Genomic DNA, 22,274 nt, shown 5'->3' with positions numbered 1-22,274 from the left:
ATCTTAGATACCTGATCGTAGGCTTTGCCAAAGCAGGTTTTTGCGGTATTACAAAAAAAAACATTATACAGTATCTATAGCTTTGAAGAGTGTGAAGTGCTGACACGCCACGGTCACTCCAACTCGGTTCTCCATCGCTAAATAAAGCCCGTCGCGTATGTTTTGTCTGCAGGCCTGATCATACTGAACGCTTGGTACGGCAAATTTGTGACTGATAACAGCAGGAAAAACGAAAAGGTGAAGGTGATTGACGTGACGGTGCCGCTGCAGTGTCTGGTGAAAGATTCCAAGCTAATCCTCACGGAAGCTTCAAAGGTAAGCAAGAGCCGTCAGGGCAGGCGAAGGCGAGTGTGAAGCGCACTTAGTGCGACTGCCTGGGACCCGATTTCCAGAGCGAGACCGGACAAACTGCCTGCGATCATGGGAAAAGTGAGGTCAGCACTCGGAAGATGTTTGCATTTTCACTATTACTTGTGGGAGAAGCATAGTGTCTGGTTTTGTCTCCAGAATAAACATTCAGCCTTTAAGGTTTATGTGGTAGAGGAGAAATATCCAGACGCTTCTTTTGCCCCTAAATCACACATTCATCTACCTCGTGTCCCGTCGCAGCAACTCGTCGCACCTTGAGACATCGTTACGGATGGATTTCTGTTTCCCTCCGCAGGCCGGTCTTCCTGGTTTCTACGATCCTTGCGTTGGTGAAGAGAAAAGCCTAAAAATACTTTACCAGTTCCGAGGAGCCCTTCACCAAGTGATGTCCGGAGATAATGAACCTCTTAGGATACCAAAGCAGTGTGAGTAGCTCCTTCTTGCCGCCTCCACGTTAATTAGGCAGCGTTGCCGTGGCAACTAATCACCATCGGGTCGTGGTGACACGCGCCGGTGATTATTTGCCCCGGCAAGATTCGAGTTCCAGTTGGTGACATCATTTTGTAATTTAGTGAAGATCCTGGAGATCTCGCACCGTCCTGCAACAGCCTTACAGTCCAGGAGAGAGTAACTTTTGGCTTCTGGTTTCACAGATATTCCCTACAGTAAAAATAATAATAATAATAATAAAAAAATGGGAAATTCTATTTTTAATTTTTTTTCCCGGCAAAAATCTGTGACTGATGGCTGCTGTTCTTAAAGGAAGAGTAACATCATTTCTTCTATTTCTTCATTTTATGAACCATCAGCCGTTCTAGATGTAGGGTTAACCCACAATGCACAGGGAAGATTTTTGCACCTGCTCTTTTCTTACGTTGCTATCATCATATAGCCATTAGTTGAAGCTGATACCTTCCGTTGGGCCAACATAAAGTTGCATATGCTTTCAGGACCGTAGAGGTCTCTTCTTCAAATGAAATCAGATTGTATCTGTAGAGGAAACCTCTGAGGCCCTTGAAAGCTCATGTCATCTTACATCTCGTTCTGTGTTGGCCCAGTAAGAGTAGCGTCAACTTTAAAGACGTAATTAAAGCTTTTGTCCGCCTATTCGCCTTTTTTGGCCAAACAGAACCTTCCGAAGTTCCAAAGGTTTTCGAAGCGGCTTGAAACACGGAAAACCCTTCATCCGTGAGAATGTAACAGACCGCGTTAATCCCGTATCATCTCTGCAAACACGATTTTCAATTTACTCATCTGTCTTGCCTGCCAGTTTTTTGTTTTTTTTTTCCTATCGCCTCTATTTTCACTCCAATCTTTTTCAGCTCACAAGATCGATGCGGACGGCTAGCCGACGTCGGGGAACGCCACCAAGAAATCTCACAACCTCCTCGGCCCGAAAAAAACTTTTCCTTGGATTCTCCGTTCCAGAAAACCAGGAGTCCGAGAGAAGTTTTACTCTTGTATTTTTTTTATTATTATTATTATTATTCGGAGAGCCATAAAGGTTCCGCCAACCTAATTAAGTGCAGATGAGAGACGGTCGCTCTTGGTATTTATATCGCGGCGATATTACTGCTGCTATAAGGGGAAAAACTACATAAAGATTGGCGCCCAGGTCTTGTCAGCCTTGGAAACCGCAGCCAGAATTTATCTATCGGTGCAATTGGTATGGAATCGATTGTAAAAGTTGTGGATACGTTTTGTTACTGTGAAAATCCTCCAGCTTTTTAAATGGACTCCCGAGCTATCGCAAAACGACCTGTCTGTCAAAGCAGGGAGAGCGAAAGAAGTAATAACAACGCGTAGCACATTAACATATGATAACTGGTATTATATGGATGTGGCAATGCAGGGGTTCATGTTTAAATTGCACTTTATTCCTAGCTATGGCATGGTTACTGAACTTGAAATTCCGATACCTTACTGTAAACCACTGTGTATGCAGTCATTGCTCTTAGTATCAAAAAGAGACTTAAACGTGATGTCATCAAGGTGTATTTCTGCAGTTTTCAGTGGTTGACAGTACAGCAGATCCGTATATATTAGTCAAGCTGGAACTTCTCACGGAACCGGTTCTCGGACCGGCTATTTGCTAGGAAGTGTATATTTGCTAAAAGGAGCTGCTGGTTTCATATCCGCCGTATTTAATGTCCGTGTCCCGATATCCTATGCACTATATACAAAGCTGTCGCTGGTGACACGTGGGAACGTATGCGATGGAATCTTCCTGGCTGTCTCACGTTATTTTATAACCCTTTCCCTCCTTGGTTTGATCTTCTATAGTAAACCTCAACATAGTTTGTTGAACCCAAGGCAGAGCCGTACCTCGAGGCATCCGCTCTGATCTGTTCATTCATACTGATCCACAGAGTAAAGTACACAATGCCAAGCGGTCTGTGTGTTTATTCAAATGGGGTCTCTGTCTGGCTGGGTGGGTTTTCTGGTGTGAGGTGGCAGAAGCTGTTACCTGCTACCATCGTGGAAGCCTGGATTTGTATGGGCTTTGGTTTTACCCACACCGAGGGCTGATCCTGCACAGCCGGAACTGTTACCCCGTGTCGTCCGCCCTGGGCTTTAACGTCTTCCACATTTCTCGTTGCCACAGATGTATTTTTCAAGCACTGCCCAGGTAGGTTAATGATGAACTCTTCACAAGAAACACACTCTTTCTTTCCCAATCTGTGTCCTTTTACTAGTTTTCTGCACCCTTTCAATGCCACTTAGTTCCACGGTATATGTGTATCAGCTTACTACACACACTTTACTATTACTATACTTTCACAACATAACACACCCTATATATATATATATATATATATATATATATTATATGAGATATTGGCCCGAATATCGGCCTCACTTTTTATCCTCAGATCTATTAGACCTATAACATGTTACCAAACGTGCTTTTAATCAAACCTTTTATTTTCCTCGATGCATCTAAGTATTACGGTGCAACTAAACATGAATGCAGCCTAATTATATCACTCATAGGATTTAATTTAACCTCTATTTGTATTATTCAGTTTCCTTTTGTTATCAGTAGTTGGAGGTCACAGGCTTTAGAGGCTCACATCCGCCACTCCGTATCACTCGCTTTATACACACACACACACACACACACACACACACACCTACATACAAACACACACACACCTACATACAAACACACACTTACACTTTTAACCTTTTAGTTATTGGCAGCATGTTTATCGTTAGTGGATCCTTTACGCCTTCTCTCGGGTAAGCATGTAATCCACTCCCGTTCCACAAACTCCACTCACCATCCCCTTTTTACTGCCCCGGCTCCCTCCGAAGTTTAACTCGGCTCTCTGTGTATGTTGCGGGACCCTTGGGGTTAACGTGCCTTGGCAAAGACTTTACGCTGGGTTTATCCAATGTCATCAAATATGAATTAAGAAATGATGTAAGTTGTATGTATATTTTATTTTTTCCATATTGTACATGTAGAAAATAAAAAGGTAATGGATATAAAAGAGCCAACATGGGGGAAAAAAAGTAATTTAATTACAGTTTACAGTGATAATCGAATAAAAAAAAAAAAAAATATGAAAAATTTCATAAGTTATTATAGGTAAGAAGCCAGTCCAACGCAACCAAAATAGCAGAAAATCTGCCGGTTTACCTTTCTGCTTTTGAAATATATATGCTAAAGTTTTTAGTTTGGTTTGGCAAGAGCGGCACGCTGGACTGCTATAGCAAACGCCACATAACCCAAACCCTACACATAAAAAGCACTGGGGGTACACAATCATTTATTGTAGAAATTCTCTTCAGGATGATAAATTGTCTATATTTGTTGGTCTGTTTGGAAAGAACACCTTTCAATATAATGATTATATAAAGTTCTCAAAATAACAAAACAAAACTCTCCTGTTAAAAACGTCAGAAGTTGTAGGAAAGATAAATTATACAGGACGTGTGCGGCGGAGCTTCTGGGAATCTCTTTAGAACTGGCCGGTTTACATACCCCAAATAGAACGCGTAGAAGAAACAAATTACCCCACGTGCTGGTGCTTTGGAATAAAGCTGTTAATGTTTTCTTCAGGGCCTTTTGGATCAAGCTCAGGCAGATCGAACGGTGACAGCTGATTTATAATCCAGGATACCTGGCATGTAAATGGGGTGCTGTTCTTACCCGTGTATGACCTCCCTCGGCTCACTCCCCATGTATTAACTTCTCCTGCTAATGGTAGTATTGGCATCGCCGGCTGTATAACTTCTCAAGGTGGCAGCGTGAAGAGAGCTGTGATGTCTTCGTACCACCCGCTGGAGAAGTTTCACACCAAATTATGAGGTTTCTTTGGCATATAAAGCAAAATGCCGCCTCAGCCGTACCCCCAGTTGGCAGCCTTGCTTTCTCAGCCACATCATTCCCGCAAACAGAAGATTCATTCAATTCTTCCCTGGTCACGGCAGATATTGCTTTTCTGCCATGGTTCTGCAGTCCCCGCGTTTGAATGGCTGTAGAAGGTCCTTTTCTAGCTAGAATCTGTCCCTTAAAAGAAATCTGTTTTCGCTTACAGATATTCCGTTTTTTCTTCTTCTACTATACACAAATCCTCTTTCATAACCCACCCATCAACAGTTCTAGGGCTCTATGGCTTGTGTAGAACCCATAGGTGGCCACAGGATGGTGCTGCTGGCCCAGGAAATCTCATGCTTTTACCGGCAACATTTTGTCTATTGTGTAAGTAAATGTAAAAGATTAAAAATAAAGACAACCCAAGGAAACCGATCAGATATCGAATGCGTAGTTGGCCTTTTTTGGTAATTCTCCAAAATCCTATATTTCTTATCCCAGTGTGTTTCTTAACAAATCTGTGTGTTGAAAACAGAATAATTACACACTATGTCTTTATTTTTACAGTATGGTGGCCAAAACACAAACCATTTAATTAGGAGAGATATCCACGTACTTTTGCTCATGTAGTGTCCACGCTGAGTCCCTGATTATTTCATTATCTATTCAGCTTGGAGAAATCCCATCAAGCCGAAGTAACGTGGAAAGTTTTGCCCCAGTTCAAGCAGCTTGACAAATTTCCCTCTGAATTGTCTTTTCTGGAAGTCAATTTAGCTCTTAATAAATAACACTACCTCCCCCAGATAAATGCACAAGATGTGAAGTCTACCTTTCTGCCACTAGGTGGCAGTAAAGGCAAAATTAATCTGTGAACCTTTCCTGAAGGTTACAGTTCTCTGCACTAAAAGTAATACAGTTTACACAAATTAATAAAGTGATAATATATATATATATATATATTGTTTAATAATATATATACATGTATTATAATATATGTATACTTGTATTAGAAGCCATTTAGGTGTATACCCAGGGTCTTAAGTGACAATCTGTATGAGTATCCCTTCCCGTTACCTTCACTCTCTTTGATTGCTAAGTGGATTTACACCGAGCAGTCAAAGTAGTTTATACAGTCCGTACCTTCATAAATGTCACAAATATAAAATAATAAATTGGTTATGTGAATGAAAATGTGTGCTGCTAGGAGGCTCTGTCCATCGCGTAAAAATCAAGACAACTTTCGGATAAATCCAATGTAACTGGCTGATTCTAAGCTCAGGATCATACTCATAGTGGGTCTGGGTTAATGTTCTTTGCTTGTTCGGTGAGATTCTGGTTCTTCACAAACATCCTCCTGGTTCTGCTGGGCTCCATCCAACAGCTACTGCATAGGTCTGGGCAGAAGCTGTGAGAGCCGCCATCAGTCTGTATTATAATTCTTTGTTAAGGTATATGGTAGAAGACCGTCATGCCAAGAGGTCCCGTGGCAGAATTATATGAAAAGTCACCACTTCCATTTCAATTCCAGATTATGGTGCATATGGGATAATGGACAATCACAGACATGGTCTACTAGGGAACTACTTCCACTAGACCGGACTAGCTTACGTGTCCTCACAAACCAAACTTGGTAAAGATGATGCCATTATTGGCCAACTGACGTATAATGGATTGCAAGCTTTCAAGACTATCTAGAGCTTTTCTTCACATATTCTAGATGATACCCTCACAAAGACACCAACAATAACTCTCTCATGAGACGTATCGATCACGTTATTTACGTGGCCTCCGTCCACATGAGATCTTTACAGCTAACATCTATGGTGAAGGTCCATATAACCTTCCGGTGCGGAACCTTGTAGTCTTTAGTTCCAGATACAGCTGCAGAAATTAACCTCAGGCATCAATATCAAATCAAGAGATCAAAAATGCCACAAAATAACAAAACTGGCATTTTCCCGGATTCCATCTTCTCTACTCGCTACGGGAAATAGCGCGAAACCTGGGAATAATAACAGGAAATGAGGCAAGCCGTGGAAAGGGATTTGTCCTGATTCGAGGAAAAACGATGAACTGAAAAATCAGAAGCCCATAGAAGCTATTTTATTTTTTTTTTAGAACATCTCAGTCTTTTAATATTAAAACGTTACAAAATTTGGTAGGATGATAACAGTCTAACCTCGATCCTTCTCTGCAGGAGGATTTAGACAGAGTGAGGGACTGGGCAAGTAGGGGGACTGGGGAGGCACAAGGGGGGACTGGGGAGGCACATTGGGGGCACTGGGAAGGCACGTGGCAAATCAGGTTCAATACAGACAACTATAAGGATCCCCTTTTGGAGTCAAGAAGGAATCTTTCCCCCTAAGTGGCAAAATTCAAAAAAATATCTGTTTTTCAACCTAAATGACTCTGTTACTATGTAGGTTCAGAGTAAATAGTGGATATTAGCTGGCGTGTGAAATAGACTTAGGTATCGCATATTAACGGGTCATTCTGGCAATCATCTTATTTCCGCTACCTTGAATTCAAAGTCTACGTTTCAATACCGAAAACAAGAAATTCGATACATACTAATATCCCCCCAAAAAAAAACACTTTATTACCGGTCAGAAACTTTACCAATGTGTTGGCCTGTGTGAAAAGCCATTTTCATCAAAGCAATATAAAGAAAGCTATAGGCCCTGTCATGACGTTCCCTATACACTTGTTTATAAAGATATATATTACATTATAAAGATATATGACTGATATGTGAATAAGGTAATTACTGGGCACCGCGACACGCTGTACATGTCCTACTATTTGTTCTGTGACATAATTGTTACGCTATTATGTGAAAATAGCATTAAAATATGGGAAAAAATGCCTCTTCTTTGAAAATTTCAGATATTCGGAATTAAACCGCAAGATCGGCAGTGATTCCAGCAGATCTATTTAAATAAATAATAAAAATGAAAAAAATCAATAAACAGGAAGGTCATTGGAAGTCAGAATTCCTCGGCAACGTGTGCCCCGCTGTAATTAGCACCCTCCATGCATGCAGGGTGATAATTACAGCGAGGTGCACGTTGCCAAGGATGCCCGGCGCGATGCCCGGGACGGGGTGATTCACTGGTTAAACACACGGGATGTCTGCTGCTTCCTGCCATGTGCGCCTCTCACCAAAATCATGTCCCCGTATTCTAACATCAACACCCTTTAATTACTGCGACACCGACACACCCTGCTGCAAATGGATTCCTCACCTGTTTGGCACTGAAAGCGTTAAAAGGCTTTCATTTCAGCCAATCATGAAACTGCATTTTTCCTCGGCGGATGTTTAGTTACTCGATTCAGGGTCACGCTGGCGATGACACGGCTGCCCTGGCACTTTAAGGCCAGCAGCTGCCCAAAGTCATAAGTCGGCCGACGGCTTGATATGTGCTTTGCTGTTATGCTTTGGGGAATTTTATCCAAGTGAGGAAAGATGTCTGACTTTAGTTGCAAAAAGAGTTAAATTCAGGAGATTATGTTAAAAATGTGTTCCAAAAGTGGTTGGGCCACAGCGGAGACCAGATGCCCATTCTTCCTCCTCTGCGGAGAAACCCCCAATATGAGGATATATGTAGCCCTTTCCTTCCCTAGATGAAGCGTATGGAGGGATGGATTTTCTAGGGCCCATAAGGCAGGGGCCACTGAAGTCAAGGAGTGCTATTGGCCAAAAGGTATTACCGCCCCTCACCAAAAAAGTCTTTAGGGCATTGTCAAAAAAAAGAGTGAAGTGCCGGGTGGCGGGAGTGACGTTGGGTTACTACGCCACTACCCACCCACTGCCCCTCCAAAAATGTGTGTTCCGTGATATTACCGGGACAAAAAAGTTAACTTTTGCTGTGAAACACATAAAACACACTATGTGCACTGGTGGACCATCGGGGGGATTCCAAAACCTACCCGGCCTTAAAACCAGAGAACCGATCTTTCCCCGTCTCACAGAAAACCATTCAACTTTTAATCAAACTTCATTAGCTGTGTTATGATGAACGTTCAGAAGAAACTATCTGGCCTAATTGACGCTTGGGTGGCCTCTTATGGCACCGAACTGGTGGGAGTCTTGGCCGCTAGGTGTTACAAACCACATTCATAGAGAGAGGCCTAGAGGTATTTGGTAAAAATGAGGGAATCTGCGAAACTAATGACTCCCCTTCACTCCCTCAAAGAACTTCCAGCTTAAAACATAATGGGTTTCCTCATGAAACCGTGAAAACAGGAAGTAAAGATGTACGCGTTACGTGGGTTTGTAACACACGCTCGTGCCAATGTTTAATCAATGTATATAATCACATCGGTATATTGAACTGTACGAGGTAGCGATTGGGGAAATGTACGTAATGAATCGGTAAGAAAAGTTTTGCTGTGGTAATGCAGCCGTCCCGAGGAAAATGTCATCTCTCGGTTAACCGACAGGAAGTGAAAGGCTTTGGGAGTTCTGGTGCTGAATGAATTAAGTCAGCAGAAACCAAACCACATTTCCTACCAGGAGAGCGGCGAGGGAGGGCTGTTATATACTGATAAGCTGACACCATCTGAGGAGACCAACGTGCGGTCAGGACACAGAAGAACATTGCTTGCTGTGTTTAGAGAGATTTTCTTATTGAAGCCGTGAATTCAGTGCAAAAACAGGTAAATAAGGTGCCAAAAACATCTGAGGCCACGATGGACACCAGACATCTCCAAATGCCCTAAAGGATACGCAAACCCTCCCTTCCCTCAACGGCCCAAAGGCCTGCAGGGGGACCAGATCTTCTCTGGAAAGAGGGGGTCACCCATAAGGGCCACCATGCCTACCTCACCAAAAAATAACCCAACCTTTAGGGCTTGGAAAGAAGGTGTGGCCTTCCAACGACACTGATGGCAATTCAAGAGTGGAGCGCACTCAGATAAGAAACAACTTGGCCTTCAGGCTAACTCGACCTTAAGGCCAGGGGACCAACCTTTCCCACACAGTACGATGAGTGAGTGCCACTTGATCTTACCCAAAAGACCAACAAATCACCATTTTCCTTTTTTGTCTCTGTTTCCATTTATTTCTCCCTTTCCTTTTTAGCAGTGCCATGTACATTTTCAATAGAAACGTTACGCTACTAGAGGGGCGTACAATAGAAAGGCAACGTGTGCAGGTACCCATTCTCCATTTAAACATGATGGACACGTTACGATTAGACACAAAGTATAGTTATTTTGCCAAAGTACGAAGCTTAAATGAAATGAGATAATCCCCGCTGGAATTTCCAGACATTTGCTTCTTAACCCGTCCCGATTTGGAACGAGAAGAAAGAAAGTTTAGTTTGAAAGGCCATCTTTTCAAAGATGCCACGGTGGCCCCTGACCTTTAATTTCCATGAGAACGCGGCTCGTCTGTAGCATCTTAATGAGGCTCTGCGTGTCATTGACCAACAAAGCAGGATGGAGAACAAGAGTCTACGGACCTCTTCCCTGCCCAGGGCTTACAGGTTCTTTGAGCAAAAAAGAAGTTCAAATTTTATTATTACCTTATTATTACAGGATTGATGGAACCTGAGAAATCTAAGAAACCTAAAAAATAAGTTATTACCTTATTATTACAGGATTGATGGAACCTGAGAAATCACTCATGGAGAGTGAAGTTAACCAACGCCATGCTTATATATTTTACTAAGCCAACGCCACGTAATGAAGAACTTTGGAACTTGAAGAATTTAAAATATTGATATCTTTATTTACAAATTTACAGAGTTTCACAGAAACATTTTCTTTGCAAAAAACACAAGTCTTGTATAATAGTAAATCACACAATGTTTCCCAGTCTTCAGAAAGCAGGTTCAACATTTCTCTCAGTATTCTACAACATCCAACAGAAATCAAAATTATCCTATTAAAACAAAAATAGATATATATGTATATATATATATATATATAATATCTAACGTGTTATTTATTTTTACATAGGTGTTGAGCGAGATATTACTGAGAGTAGCTTTAAACACCCGGAAAGACGTTAAGAAACGAGCAAAGTTCTCCTTCGAACAAAATGCTCACGATTGAAATTTCTTGAAAAGTTTTTCGGCAATTTGAATATCAAATTTTAAGACATCGACACACCTTTATATGACTTTTATGTTACATTATTCCACGTCTTCTCCGAAAACCGGACACAGGGTCTACACCGCGTTCGTGTGCTCGTACCTACAGCCTACGTTTTCAGACCGGCGGCCCGAAAAAGAAATTCCGACGGTTGTGGTGAATTTTAGAGAAATTAAACTTTGCCTTAAAAAAAAAAAAAAAATTCTATAAAATTACCTGTTTTTCCCTCGATATTTCCAGACTGTACAGTGCTTTGGGTAAGGGATATCAGTTATTAAGGTACGGTTTGGTCACGTTCACGTTTAAAAAAATCTGTAGAGGATTTATAATAAAATAGTGATTTTTTTTTTGTGACACATGGGGCGGGGAACGCGTTTCGCTCACCACAACACACAACGATTTAAGAATCATGAGATGTCTACATATGAACTCAAACCACTTCGATATTATCTGCACAAGCTTTGAAAGACATATCCCTATAATAAGTACCCGGTACATATACACAACACTATCTGTCTTGGGGGGGTGTGGGGCTTAATTTGTGCAACGCAGCCAAAAATTACAAAATTACAAAGGAAAATGCATATTAAATTAAACATTTCGGGGAGATTCTGACTTTTAAATGAGGCGTCTCAGATACAAGAAAACAACCATTATATCATTAAACTAAAACGTAGAATTTTAGATTCCCCCTCTTTTTTAAAACAAAAAACATACAAAGAATATTTTAATACCATTATAAATAAATAGGGTGTCCTAAGCCGTAACCCCCCCAGCTCCCTACGAGTAGTACTAGTTTTAAGGATATTCTGCAAAAAAAAAAAAAAAATGGGGACCCCCGATCATCACGGTGAATGAAATGTTATTAGACAGAAGCGACTCGTAGAATAAACGCCCCGAGCGGATGAAACGCGCCGGAGGAATAAGAGAAAGCGTAAGGTCAATCAGCAACAGGAGATGAATTCTGCTTTAAATTCTAGATATACCCTGTAAACGGTTATTGTTGCAAAATAATTTCACTCGCATATGACCAAGATTTTAGTTTTTTGCAGTGAAATCTGATATATTGGGTGTTATTGACAGCAGCCTTATGGATCTTATATCAGACTATAGCGGAGGCACTTGAGTAATATGACGAGAACGGAACCACCGCCACGGAGCGTGTAACGGTAAACGGAAGTGTATCGGTCGGGGTACACATCACTTTACACGAGGGGGGGGCTGCTTTAAAAGGAAGATGGCTGCCCCATTACTTATAGATACAGGTTTGTACGCGATATTAAGTGCCATGTTAATTAGGGATGGCTATACTCGGAGACTCCCCCCCCCCTCGGTTTACCCATCCAAAAAGACTATACTTTTAGCGGACCCCCGCAAAACTTGTAGGACAAATATTAATGAGAACAAAGCAGTTTCACCGGCAGAAATCCCAAGTCTGTGTAAAACCGCGACGGGACGGACTAGTGCAAAAAATAAAAATTACAAACGGTCTATAAAATCGGCAGGAAAACTAAATTATGCCGGGACTGTATTCACAACGGTGTGACGGGGGAGCGAATCCAATAGAAATTATTTAAAGGGACGGCTTTCATTTAAACTTTTGTTTTTAGTTATTGATAGCGGGATGTGTGCCATCCTGGCCATCAGGGGGTTAAACGGGCATCCGCAGTTACCAGTGAGAACCTATAGAGCCGATACGTAGCATATATATATATATATATATATATATATATATATATATATATATATATATATATATTAATATATATAGCGGGAAAGGTTTTATGGGTGTCAGCCCTGCCCGCTGGAACACGACTCAAAGGCTACAACCCGTAGTTTGTATTGTGTTTGAAACCCACACCGTTAATACTGTGCGGTTATGAAAAACGCTCGCTCCAGGACTTTATCAGAGCCAAAACAGCATCCTGGAGGAACCGCGCGTAAAACCAGTAACTCCTAATCTGGGGCAGACCATGCGCTGGTCTTTGCTCTAGCACATAAGGGGTTAATTGCCAAACTAGACTAATAGAGAGAGACGAGGGGTCTGAAAGTGCCACACTATCCGAATTAAATGGTTATTATGGTGTGTGGTTTTTTTTTGGGGGGGGGGAATACTTCAACATGTTAAATGAGGTTTTTGCATCAGCAGCAAATGGGGTCATCTTCTGGTGCTATGGTAGAAAAAGTAGTTTTATCACTATAGCAACCACTAGTTGGTGAGGGGTGTAAAATGTACATTTTTTTTTTTTTTTTTTTTTTTTTTTTAAACGTGGAGCCCAATGTTTCTACTGCGTATATTTTACGATTTTTTATTTATCCCGGAAACAGATAAGAATAGAGTTTTTTTTATTATTTAGATGAAAAGCGTTTGCACCTAAAACGAAACACGTAATAAATAAACCAGTAATGAGGGGGGAACAAAAATGTGAATTTTCTTACAGCCGCGTATGCGCCGCTGTACTTACGCCTGAGAAACATGCACCTGTTTCACGATGAAAATTTAAAAAAATAAAAAGACCTCAACTCCAGTAAAATAAATGGGGAAAAAAAAAAACAAACAAAAAAAAAACAGTAATGTTTTAAATCAGAGCCAGCTTGGACTATATATATATTAACAAATCTAGATATTTAGAACTGCGGCAGAATTCCAAACGAACATTTTTAAACTCAATATCAACGTTCTCGTCGCTAGAAATATCTTTGATGGCTTCCATGACCAGCTTTGGTCAGCTTCAGGAGACAGACGAGTATTTATTTGGGATCCAGTCCCTGCGTACGGCTAATACCCCCTCCCCCCTCTGTTTGTTAGTGCCATATTACACATCGAACCAAAGAAAAACACAAAAAAAAAAAAAAAAAAAAAAAAAACACTACAAAAATAAACGACCGGGACACTTTGGACTTCTTTTCAGATTATCCCAGCTAATTCTGAACGCCTCGTAGCCTTCGGTTTGGGTCTTCAAACAAAACAAAAAGCATATTAACAATATATAAATTTGTGCCCAATTAAAACATAAATATGTTCTGTTTTTATTCTGAAAAAGTCTCAGAAGAACTTGTTGCACGGTAATAGACCTGTGTGCTTCTGCCCGGCGAACGTCCGTTCCCGACGCCGCATTAGTCCAGGAATAGCTTTCGGCAGCCCATGCGCGAGCGGTTGGACCGGCGGATGTCGAATTTGGTGTCTCGGCACTTTTGGCAGACGTAGACCTCGGGGACGTTGGACTTGCGGATTTTGGCGCAGGAGAGGTGGATCCAAGTGTTGCATTCATTGCACTCGATCATCGGCCTTCCTGCGAAGGGCTTCATGCAGAAGCAGGTCACCAGATGCCACGACTCATCATCTGGAGGGGGAAATAAAAAGATCACGTTCACATCCATCCAATAAACACATCAAACACATCCAAATCACTTCAAGATGTTCTTAGCTGGCACCTCAACAAAACGTCCATCTTTCTGGGGGGCAAAAAGTGCTCCGGGAGCACAAAGCCATAATTCAGGTAAGTTAAGTAGATGGTTTTGGCTCTCCTTCCATCTCTACACAGGGTTCAAACTCGGAGCTCATTCTCTACCAGTATCTACATTTGTGAGAAGGTTCCTCACTCGTAGAACGTCACCGATCCCCTCATCAGACCAAGGCAGCTCTGTGAGGGCGGCTGCCGGTTACTCCAGCTGCTGCATACTGCGATTCCCATGAGGCAGAGCCAGCCGACGGATCACAGGAATCACGAGTTATCCCAGTAAACCGTGACAATTTCCCCTCCACCCGATATATTACTTTGGCCGGGGCTACCAGACCGCCACATCCGGTTCTCCAACACAGACACCGGACGTCGGGGGGTTTGCCTGTTGACTTTTATTACGCTGCCCCCTACGCTGAATGTTTTAACGACCCGGTTTACACATCATTTCTCACCTGAATCCACCATGATATCCTCATCGTTTCCGGTGCTGTCTTCATCCCGGAAAACCACCTGCTTCCCCTGCCGTATGACCGTTCGCTTGCCCAAGTTGACCTCCGAGTACTCGGACTTGACGTCCTCCGCCTCATCGTACGCCATGGCGGCGGAGGCGCTGTCCATGCTGGCGCTGGAATGTTCTATGACGGGCTCCGGTGGGATATGCGGAGGGGACATCTTGAGGTCCAACGCATGATGATCTATCATCGGAGTGCTCTCCTCGACGGGCGAATCCGGTGGCTCGAGTTTGATGAAGGCCTCGATATACTTCTGCTCGCTCAGTTCCGCTTCCTGCTCCTTTTTCTTCAGTTTCTTCTTCCTCTTGATTTTGTCGATTTTCTTCCTGTCCAGGAGGAAGCTGCCCAGCTTGGAGCGTTTCATGGAGCTGGAGTAGGTCCTCTCGTGCTTGAAGTCACCGAAGCTTCGTCGTTTTTTGATCGGGAGGGCATCGCTAGACGGCAGGTCCTGATATCTCGAGTCCCAGCTGTCACTGTCCACCGTACTGCCGGTGCTATTAGGAGGACTGGCGCTCGCTCTTAACGGGGCCTCCTGAAAACGGGGAGGAAAAACATAAAATCCGTGAGACCTTTTGAAAATACCGTTCTCAAAAATAGTTCTTTTGTGAGGGGGGGTTTATGATCAGCTGCTACAGGCTACTCTCAGTCCTGTCGGGAGGCTAAGATTTAATGATAAATAAGTGGGATAACCCAGATTATTGACCCACCAGCTAGGAAATATGAACATCTTCAAGGAGAAAGTATTCGGGTGGGTTCTGGGCAGGAATTAACGTCGCCTACAAGGGCCAACCTACAAGATTGTAAAACGATCTTCCCGATTTAGGCCGTCGGGTCGACGCTGCCGGACTTGGATATTCCACACACAACGCCGGCTTTTACCGCGGCTGATTGATCAATTTGCAAAACAGAAGCAGGGTCAGCGTGATAAAGTTCGCTGGGAACTGGATTTACACTCGTTTATTTCCCTCAATTATTTCCACGGGGCGGGTGGAGAAATTAACCTGTGGCCGACTGCTCAGCTCGAGAGACACGCATCCTCAGACACCTGCCAAAAGCCCGTTAACCCTTTCACCCGGAGCTCCATAAACTCCATTAACGGAGGGAGGGGGGGCTGCTATGATGTCATAACCAGAGAAGCTACGATTCACGATAGTAAATTGGAAGAGCCCCCAGATTACAGTAAGATGTATCCGAAAGGGTTAACCGTTCCTTTAATGAAGTTAAAGAATTCTTATGGTCCCCGTGAAATCTAGAAGCCGCTCTGCGTGAAAATGAATTTGCGTTACCTACTTATAGAAATTGTGCAGACAATTTTCCAGTAGAGCCCACACTTCCATTTTTAGGGGTCTGAGGACAAAAGAAGGTTCAAAACAACAGAGCGTGCATCGCATTTAAAGAGCCACAACAGAGGCGTCATTATTACCCGCCTTTAGTGCTACTCATTCCCCTCTAGATTATCGTTGGAAGAATACACATTATGGATTATTAGAGCAAAACGGCAGGACTTTTCAGTGGTTACTATGGTAACTGCACCAAAGCTCCTGTTACAGTAAGAGCTTGGTGAGATGTGTAAAAGACTCACCTCTTCGGGGTAAGGAATGTACCCGGCGTACGCCAGAACAAACGTGCAGAACTTATTGAAATCCTCCACGGTCCTCCGCCTCGTATAATTTGGGGTTCCATCCTAGGAAAGAAGTTATAACAGTATTGTTATCTATATCGCCATCATACTCCGTAGCGCCGTACAACGGTTCACAAGTCAAAACACACAGCAATGGTGTGGAACGTGATTAACTCCAGAACGGACAAGCCCATGCAGAACTTAAGACCCCACACATTTTAATGCCCCCCATAACTATTTTTGGCATCCGTAGAGGTCGACGTGCACAGAGGGCAAACAGGTGCCACCAGACGTGGGCGCTAAGACCGCCTGGGATTTATCCAAAGCCACAGAAAAACCCAAATGCAGTGATATAGAGGAGAGCGGCAAAGAGATTGCTGGGTCGTCTCCCACCACGGACGCCGAAACAGGCCCCACACCGAGGACAGAAGCCCCCGAGGGTAGAAGCCCACCAACAGCAGAACTTTAACTCTGTGTGGCTTACAGGGGTGGGGAGGCTTCGGCCGGTCAGCTTTTTTTTTTTTTCTCTTAAAAACACATTTTGGGATACTATTTGTCGGTAAAGTGATAATACGGAGTATAATGCGAGATTATGTATCAGGAATCAGAACGGGAATCGGTGTCTTATCTAAAGCGACATCTGGATACAGGAAGGAGCCATCGGGGCAACTTCGGGACCCCAGCCGTACAAAAACAACACAGGTCCAGGCCGGTTGGCACATATTAACTAGCTTTTCCTGAACTACAATTCCCATAATGCTCAGGGAAGGCGGGTGTAACTGGCCCTACCAGGACACTTTTAGTCTGGAGCTCCATGTGCTGCCCGGCCTTAAAAGGGTCAACCAGAAATAATTTGCCTTCCTATAAATTAATTTATATAGCGCCATCATATTCTGCAGCGTTGTACAACGGGAACAAATGACATAAGCAACGCATCATATAACATCGGGTAGCGAACCTATCACAAACCCTGGCTCCCTATGTTTGGTTAGAAAGAGCGCTGCTATGGTTAACCCTTTACATACGGGCAAGGGGTTAAATGCACCCCAGCGGCGATAATCCTTGCCTAATTATTTTTCCCTAAACACTCTATTTTAAACGCTTTAGGATTAGTTTGGGATCCTCTGAAGCTCTTCGCCGACTGGTTTACGTCTCGCTGGCGGTCTAATTGCTTTGACTTAACCCTTCATTGGGTGGATTTGCCCGTTTGCATGCGATAGCCCGCTGCACTTGATGGAGTTGACGGGATTTGCATATTATTGCAGGGGGTCGGACAATAAGCGGGGGGCGTGTCGGATCTAAACAAATCATACGCATCTAGCAGAGCCAGCCACAAAATGGACGCATCAAACCAGTAACCCCTTCACTCCCACGGGGCATCGGCAAGACGTGTGCCAAATGGGGGGGGTGCATTTAACCCACTTATTGCCACTCAAGCAGACCGCAACTAACAAGTGCCCCAAAAATGACAAAGTGCAGACCTTTCTAATTTCATAAAAGTGCGTTTTAAACGACGTTCTACAGATCCAAGTATTACTGAGGGATACAAAGTGACGGCAGATCAGTAACCCCCCCCCAGTCTAGTCGCCCCCGATTTTCCTGCTGTAAAGACTCAGACCTTAATCAGTCGTGGGTCTCTTCCTAGATTCAGGAACCGTATGCCTATTCCACCACTTCTGCTAGGAGGCTGTTCCATGAATCCACTACCCTTTCAATAAAGTAAAAAAGATCCGTCTTTTATCCTACAAATACCTTGAATACCTGCTAGCGTCGCTGAAGTAGCCTTTGGGCTTTCCCAACCTGTTTGATGCTTTAATAAATAAGATGTTTCTCATCTCTCATACAGGAAAATAAGAGCTATTCTAGTTCTCATTCTTAGCAACCCCCCAACATCACATAATCTGCTAATATATATATAAAAACACATTAATCCGTCAACACATTATGATTAATATCAGAACAGTTTATTTTTTATTTTCTTTTATTGCCATTCTAAGATGAAAAGCGATGAAATATCCCCGAATTCCTATAAACCCGCATGCCGGTAGCGCTGCTTCGGCACCTACTGACCTCTAATCCTTTGTGTGCCAGAGAGGCGACATGCCCATGGGGAGCAAGGAGTTAAACGAGAGCGCTGTGCGGTGGAGAGGGCAGGCGCTTGACAATAATGACACCATTCCGAGACAGCTCCTCCATTAACAAAGACCTACCCTACTTAACCCTTTCAGCCAAGGCTAAAAAAAAAAGCAAGCCAAAAACTGATGATATTACCCAAAACGAGGAGACACAGGCTCCTCGGGCACACACAGAGTTAATCATATGACATGTCAAGCCCGGACAAGCGATCGGATTGGGATCAGGCGTGGCATATAAATAATGCAGATTACAGGTCTCATTTATGCACCCAGGGAGAGGAAAATATAAGAAAATGCACACATTTATAGTAATTTATAGATGGTAGCCCCGTCTGACTCTTTCCTCCACGTAAGTGATACACACCCTGTGAGGGTATATCTGTGGCATGGGGATGAAGAGGTTAATTTTTTCCTTTTTCATAAATTACATATATATATTATATATGCTGTTGAAAGCCAGTTTAATTCTGGTCCTTGATTGGACCCTGAGCCACTGCATCTACAGGGTTAATTTACAGAAAATGAACCTTTTTACCGATAGAATGGATCGCACCCCTTGCATAAGGTCAGGAAGTTACCCCTAAAGCCATCGCAATAAAGCAGCATATAACAGCATTATCGGTATCGGTACATTATCCGTATGCGACGGCAACTTGTGGCAGATAGAGGTCTACGTTCTGCCGGTGCCATCCGCTCAGAGCATTAACCCTGTGAGGCCAGAAAGCCGGTGCTGGCACACATACGGTTAACATCTAACCATTTTTAACCATGGGCCAAATCCTAGGAGCCTCAAATCACCAAACCTACCCATAAACCAAGGGCATATGTATACTGCAGACCACCATTACAATCCCTACAGCCCTGCAACATGTATTTTCGGTGTGTTTCCAATTAAAGAAGCCATCTGATCACCTGGCGCTATAAATATAAGCTGATCTCTTGGCTAACGTCGCTTTATGTTGTTTGATCAAATTTGCATACCATTAATACTAACACTGCCCTGGCTAATTAAGAGTTAAACTCACCCCTAGCCCCGCCTCTCATAGACAATCCCTGAATCCTCCATTATGACTATTAAAAAAAAAAAGGTCTGATCAAAGGTCTGGATAAAAGGCAAAGCAATTATCTTGGTAAACAATTATTTATTACATAGGGGGCGGGGTTTGGTTAATAGCTGCAATATTAGAATATGCCCTGTGTTTAAATACTAATAATCCTGTAATAGAGCTGGGAAGTTAGGACTTCCATATATGACAAGCAGTGGGACTGCAGCCTTAAGGGACACCCCTAGCCCCAGTGACACTGCAGGAGGAGAGCCCAGGGGGAGGGGCTTGCTGTGAGTGACAGCTAGCCTAGCCACAGCCACCACTGCACCCAGCCACAGACAGGGGACTGGACAGATAAGGGAAATGGGACTTGCTTTACTGGACAAGGGGCAACTTTGATCAAATACCCCTATTAACACACCAGGGCATTAAAGAGACAGCATAGATTTAAGCAGCAGGCTGTGGCAGAGAGATCAGGCATAATGCAGGGGAGAAAGCCCACTATTGTAGTTATGGCCAGACCCCCCCCCCCACACCCCATGGGTCCCCCTACAACCAGTCTGGCTGAGCTTGTACTGGGCACATTCTGGAGGAGTCCACATTTACCCTACACACCCTGATCACGGATACAATATAACCAACCCCTCCCCCTGGCTACACTCCAGACACACAATGATCATTTTACCCAACTGTGGGGCACAAATGGGGGAACAGGGGGCAGATTGCTGGGGTCCAGCTAGGCTTCCTCTACAGCAAGTGCATAGCTCAGCACTAGTCAATCTGAAAGCACCATCATGGGATGGGGGTGGCTCCCCTCCCCCACTGTCTGCCCTAAACACGTTGTACTTTTTAACCCCCCCAACAGGTTCCGTGTCCCCCCCCCCCCCAAAAAAAATACCCTTTTGGGGCAATAAATATAAAGCAATGCTGTCTGCTAGATGGGCTTCATAAAAGGTTAATGCAAGTATTCTCAAAATCCCAGATTTAACAAGGTCAGGCGATGCCCCCCTCAATCCTGCTTCTGCTGCCCCCCAACCTCCACCTCCTACATCCACCCCTCCATAAATCACCCCATCCTGAGCTTTATCTGGGAATTTGCCCCCCACCCAAAACAGAGGCACCCCCTGCATAGATAATTAGCAGCACTAAACAAAGCCAAGCAGAAATATTAGAAGTACTAGAGGGAGTGGGTGTAGCCCACAATCATCTGCCCCTTCCCCCTATCCAGCACCCCTATTTCCACATAGGTGGGAGCACATAAAGGTGGGGGGTCGACACTTTAAAGTGGGGGTTCACCCCACCGAGCAATTAAAGGGAAGACTAGCCCACTCGCTAGTGACATTTCATGGCTGACCAGTAACTTCTAAATGGGTATCAGATGCAAGCCCCCCAGACATCAGGACAGCACCCCCACAATTCACTGTAGGGGTATGTACCCCAGCACTGATCGGGTCGGTTCTCTGGGGACTGGGGGGGTTAAGGCTGGCTTAGCAGCTGCTGTGTCAGGGGTGTTTACTGCTGGTCCCCTATGTCTGGGTAGGGGTATTAAATTCAGATTGGATCAGACGAGGGTCTTATTGAAAGTGCAGCCCCCCCAAGAAGGCTGGGGTGTGGGAGCCAGCTCTGTACTTTGGGGGGTCTCATGCAGGGAGATATCTGCATAAAACAACCAAAACCTATAAGCTTAGATATGATTTAGGGGATCGGGGCTCTTTATTCTGTATTAAAGCACCAGCACCCCCAAAATCTGGGCAAGAGGGCAGTCCTGGGAGTCCTAAGAGTGAACTCGATTCAAGATGGTGATTCCTAAGAGGCAGATCCATTCTCAGCTAGATACCTGGAGAGCGCGTTCCCTCCGACAATATGTCTCCCCAGATCCGCCATCAACGTATAAAAAGGGTGTCAGGATCCATGGGGGAGGGGGGCCCCGGGCCCCTGAATCTGAGATCCTGGGAGCTGCCCAAAAAAATTACTTTTTCTTACAAGGACAAGATGGCGCAAGTTGTAATGGGAAACCGGTCAAACACCGATAGCGTGGACGGTACTGCTCGCCCACCGTCTGGACAGGCTGGGGAGACACAGCCAGATAGGGAGGATCAGGTTCTAAGGGGTCCCTGCAGACATATTTGAGGAGCAGTTAATCGACAGGGGGAGGAGAGGGGGGGGCAAAGCAGATTGAGAAATAAGAGATAAAAACTTACCTCTGAATCAAAAGTTGAAGTAGATGCTGTATCCATGGGGGAGATTCAGCTTTGGGGGGTGTCTGATGAGATAAACCGAAGAGGGGGAGACCCTGGTGGGTTGGGTGTGGGTGATCAAGAGGGATCTCCTCCCTGGAGAGTCGATGGTAGCTTCAGGGATCAGTCCTAATCACCCTGCAGGGGGACCCCTATAAAGGGCTGGAGGGGCAACTCCTGGTGACAATGTGGAGAGGGGGGTATCACAAGTGTCCGAGTCTGTTCACATCCAGGATCTTCACCTCCTCCTGACCACAGACAGAGCAGGTTCCTCCCGGGTTCAGATCTTCTTCATGCAGACGAAGCAATGCTTCCAGTAATCAGATCGTTACAATGTATCACCTTCACAGAGCGGATCCCGGCTCCTCTGCCCTCCCCCCCAAAAAAAGCCAGCCCGGGTTCTGCAACGACAACACTAAGACGAAGCCAAACAATCCAGCCAACTACTCCAGCTTTCAATGAATACC

General features: G+C 44.0%; 2 protein-coding genes across 2 annotated transcripts in view; one reads left to right on the top strand and one right to left on the bottom strand.

Moving 5' to 3' along the window:
• Positions 1–2,758, top strand: part of DNAJC11 (DnaJ heat shock protein family (Hsp40) member C11) — a 53,067-nt gene extending 50,309 nt beyond the window's left edge. Inside the window, exons 14-16 of the mRNA XM_053451743.1 lie at positions 173–315; positions 665–794; positions 1,692–2,758. Coding sequence (XP_053307718.1) covers positions 173–315; positions 665–794; positions 1,692–1,717 — 299 coding nt within the window. The 3' untranslated portion in view covers positions 1,718–2,758. The remainder of the gene's footprint in view (positions 1–172; positions 316–664; positions 795–1,691) is intronic.
• A 10,769-nt stretch (positions 2,759–13,527) lies between these two features.
• PHF13 (PHD finger protein 13) lies at positions 13,528–22,274 on the bottom strand. The gene is made up of 4 exons (XM_053452450.1): positions 21,772–22,274; positions 16,351–16,452; positions 14,709–15,300; positions 13,528–14,136 (listed from the first exon to the last, which is right to left on the bottom strand). The coding sequence occupies exons 1-4, from the start codon at positions 21,805–21,807 to the stop codon at positions 13,910–13,912; spliced, it is 957 nt and encodes a 318-aa protein (XP_053308425.1). The 5' UTR covers positions 21,808–22,274; the 3' UTR covers positions 13,528–13,909.

This window comes from Spea bombifrons, chromosome 12 (assembly GCF_027358695.1).
Source record: "Spea bombifrons isolate aSpeBom1 chromosome 12, aSpeBom1.2.pri, whole genome shotgun sequence".
Taxonomy (NCBI): domain Eukaryota; kingdom Metazoa; phylum Chordata; class Amphibia; order Anura; family Pelobatidae; genus Spea; species Spea bombifrons.
The sequence above is the reverse complement of the archived record's forward strand: the minus strand, read 5'-3'. Positions and strand labels throughout refer to the sequence as shown.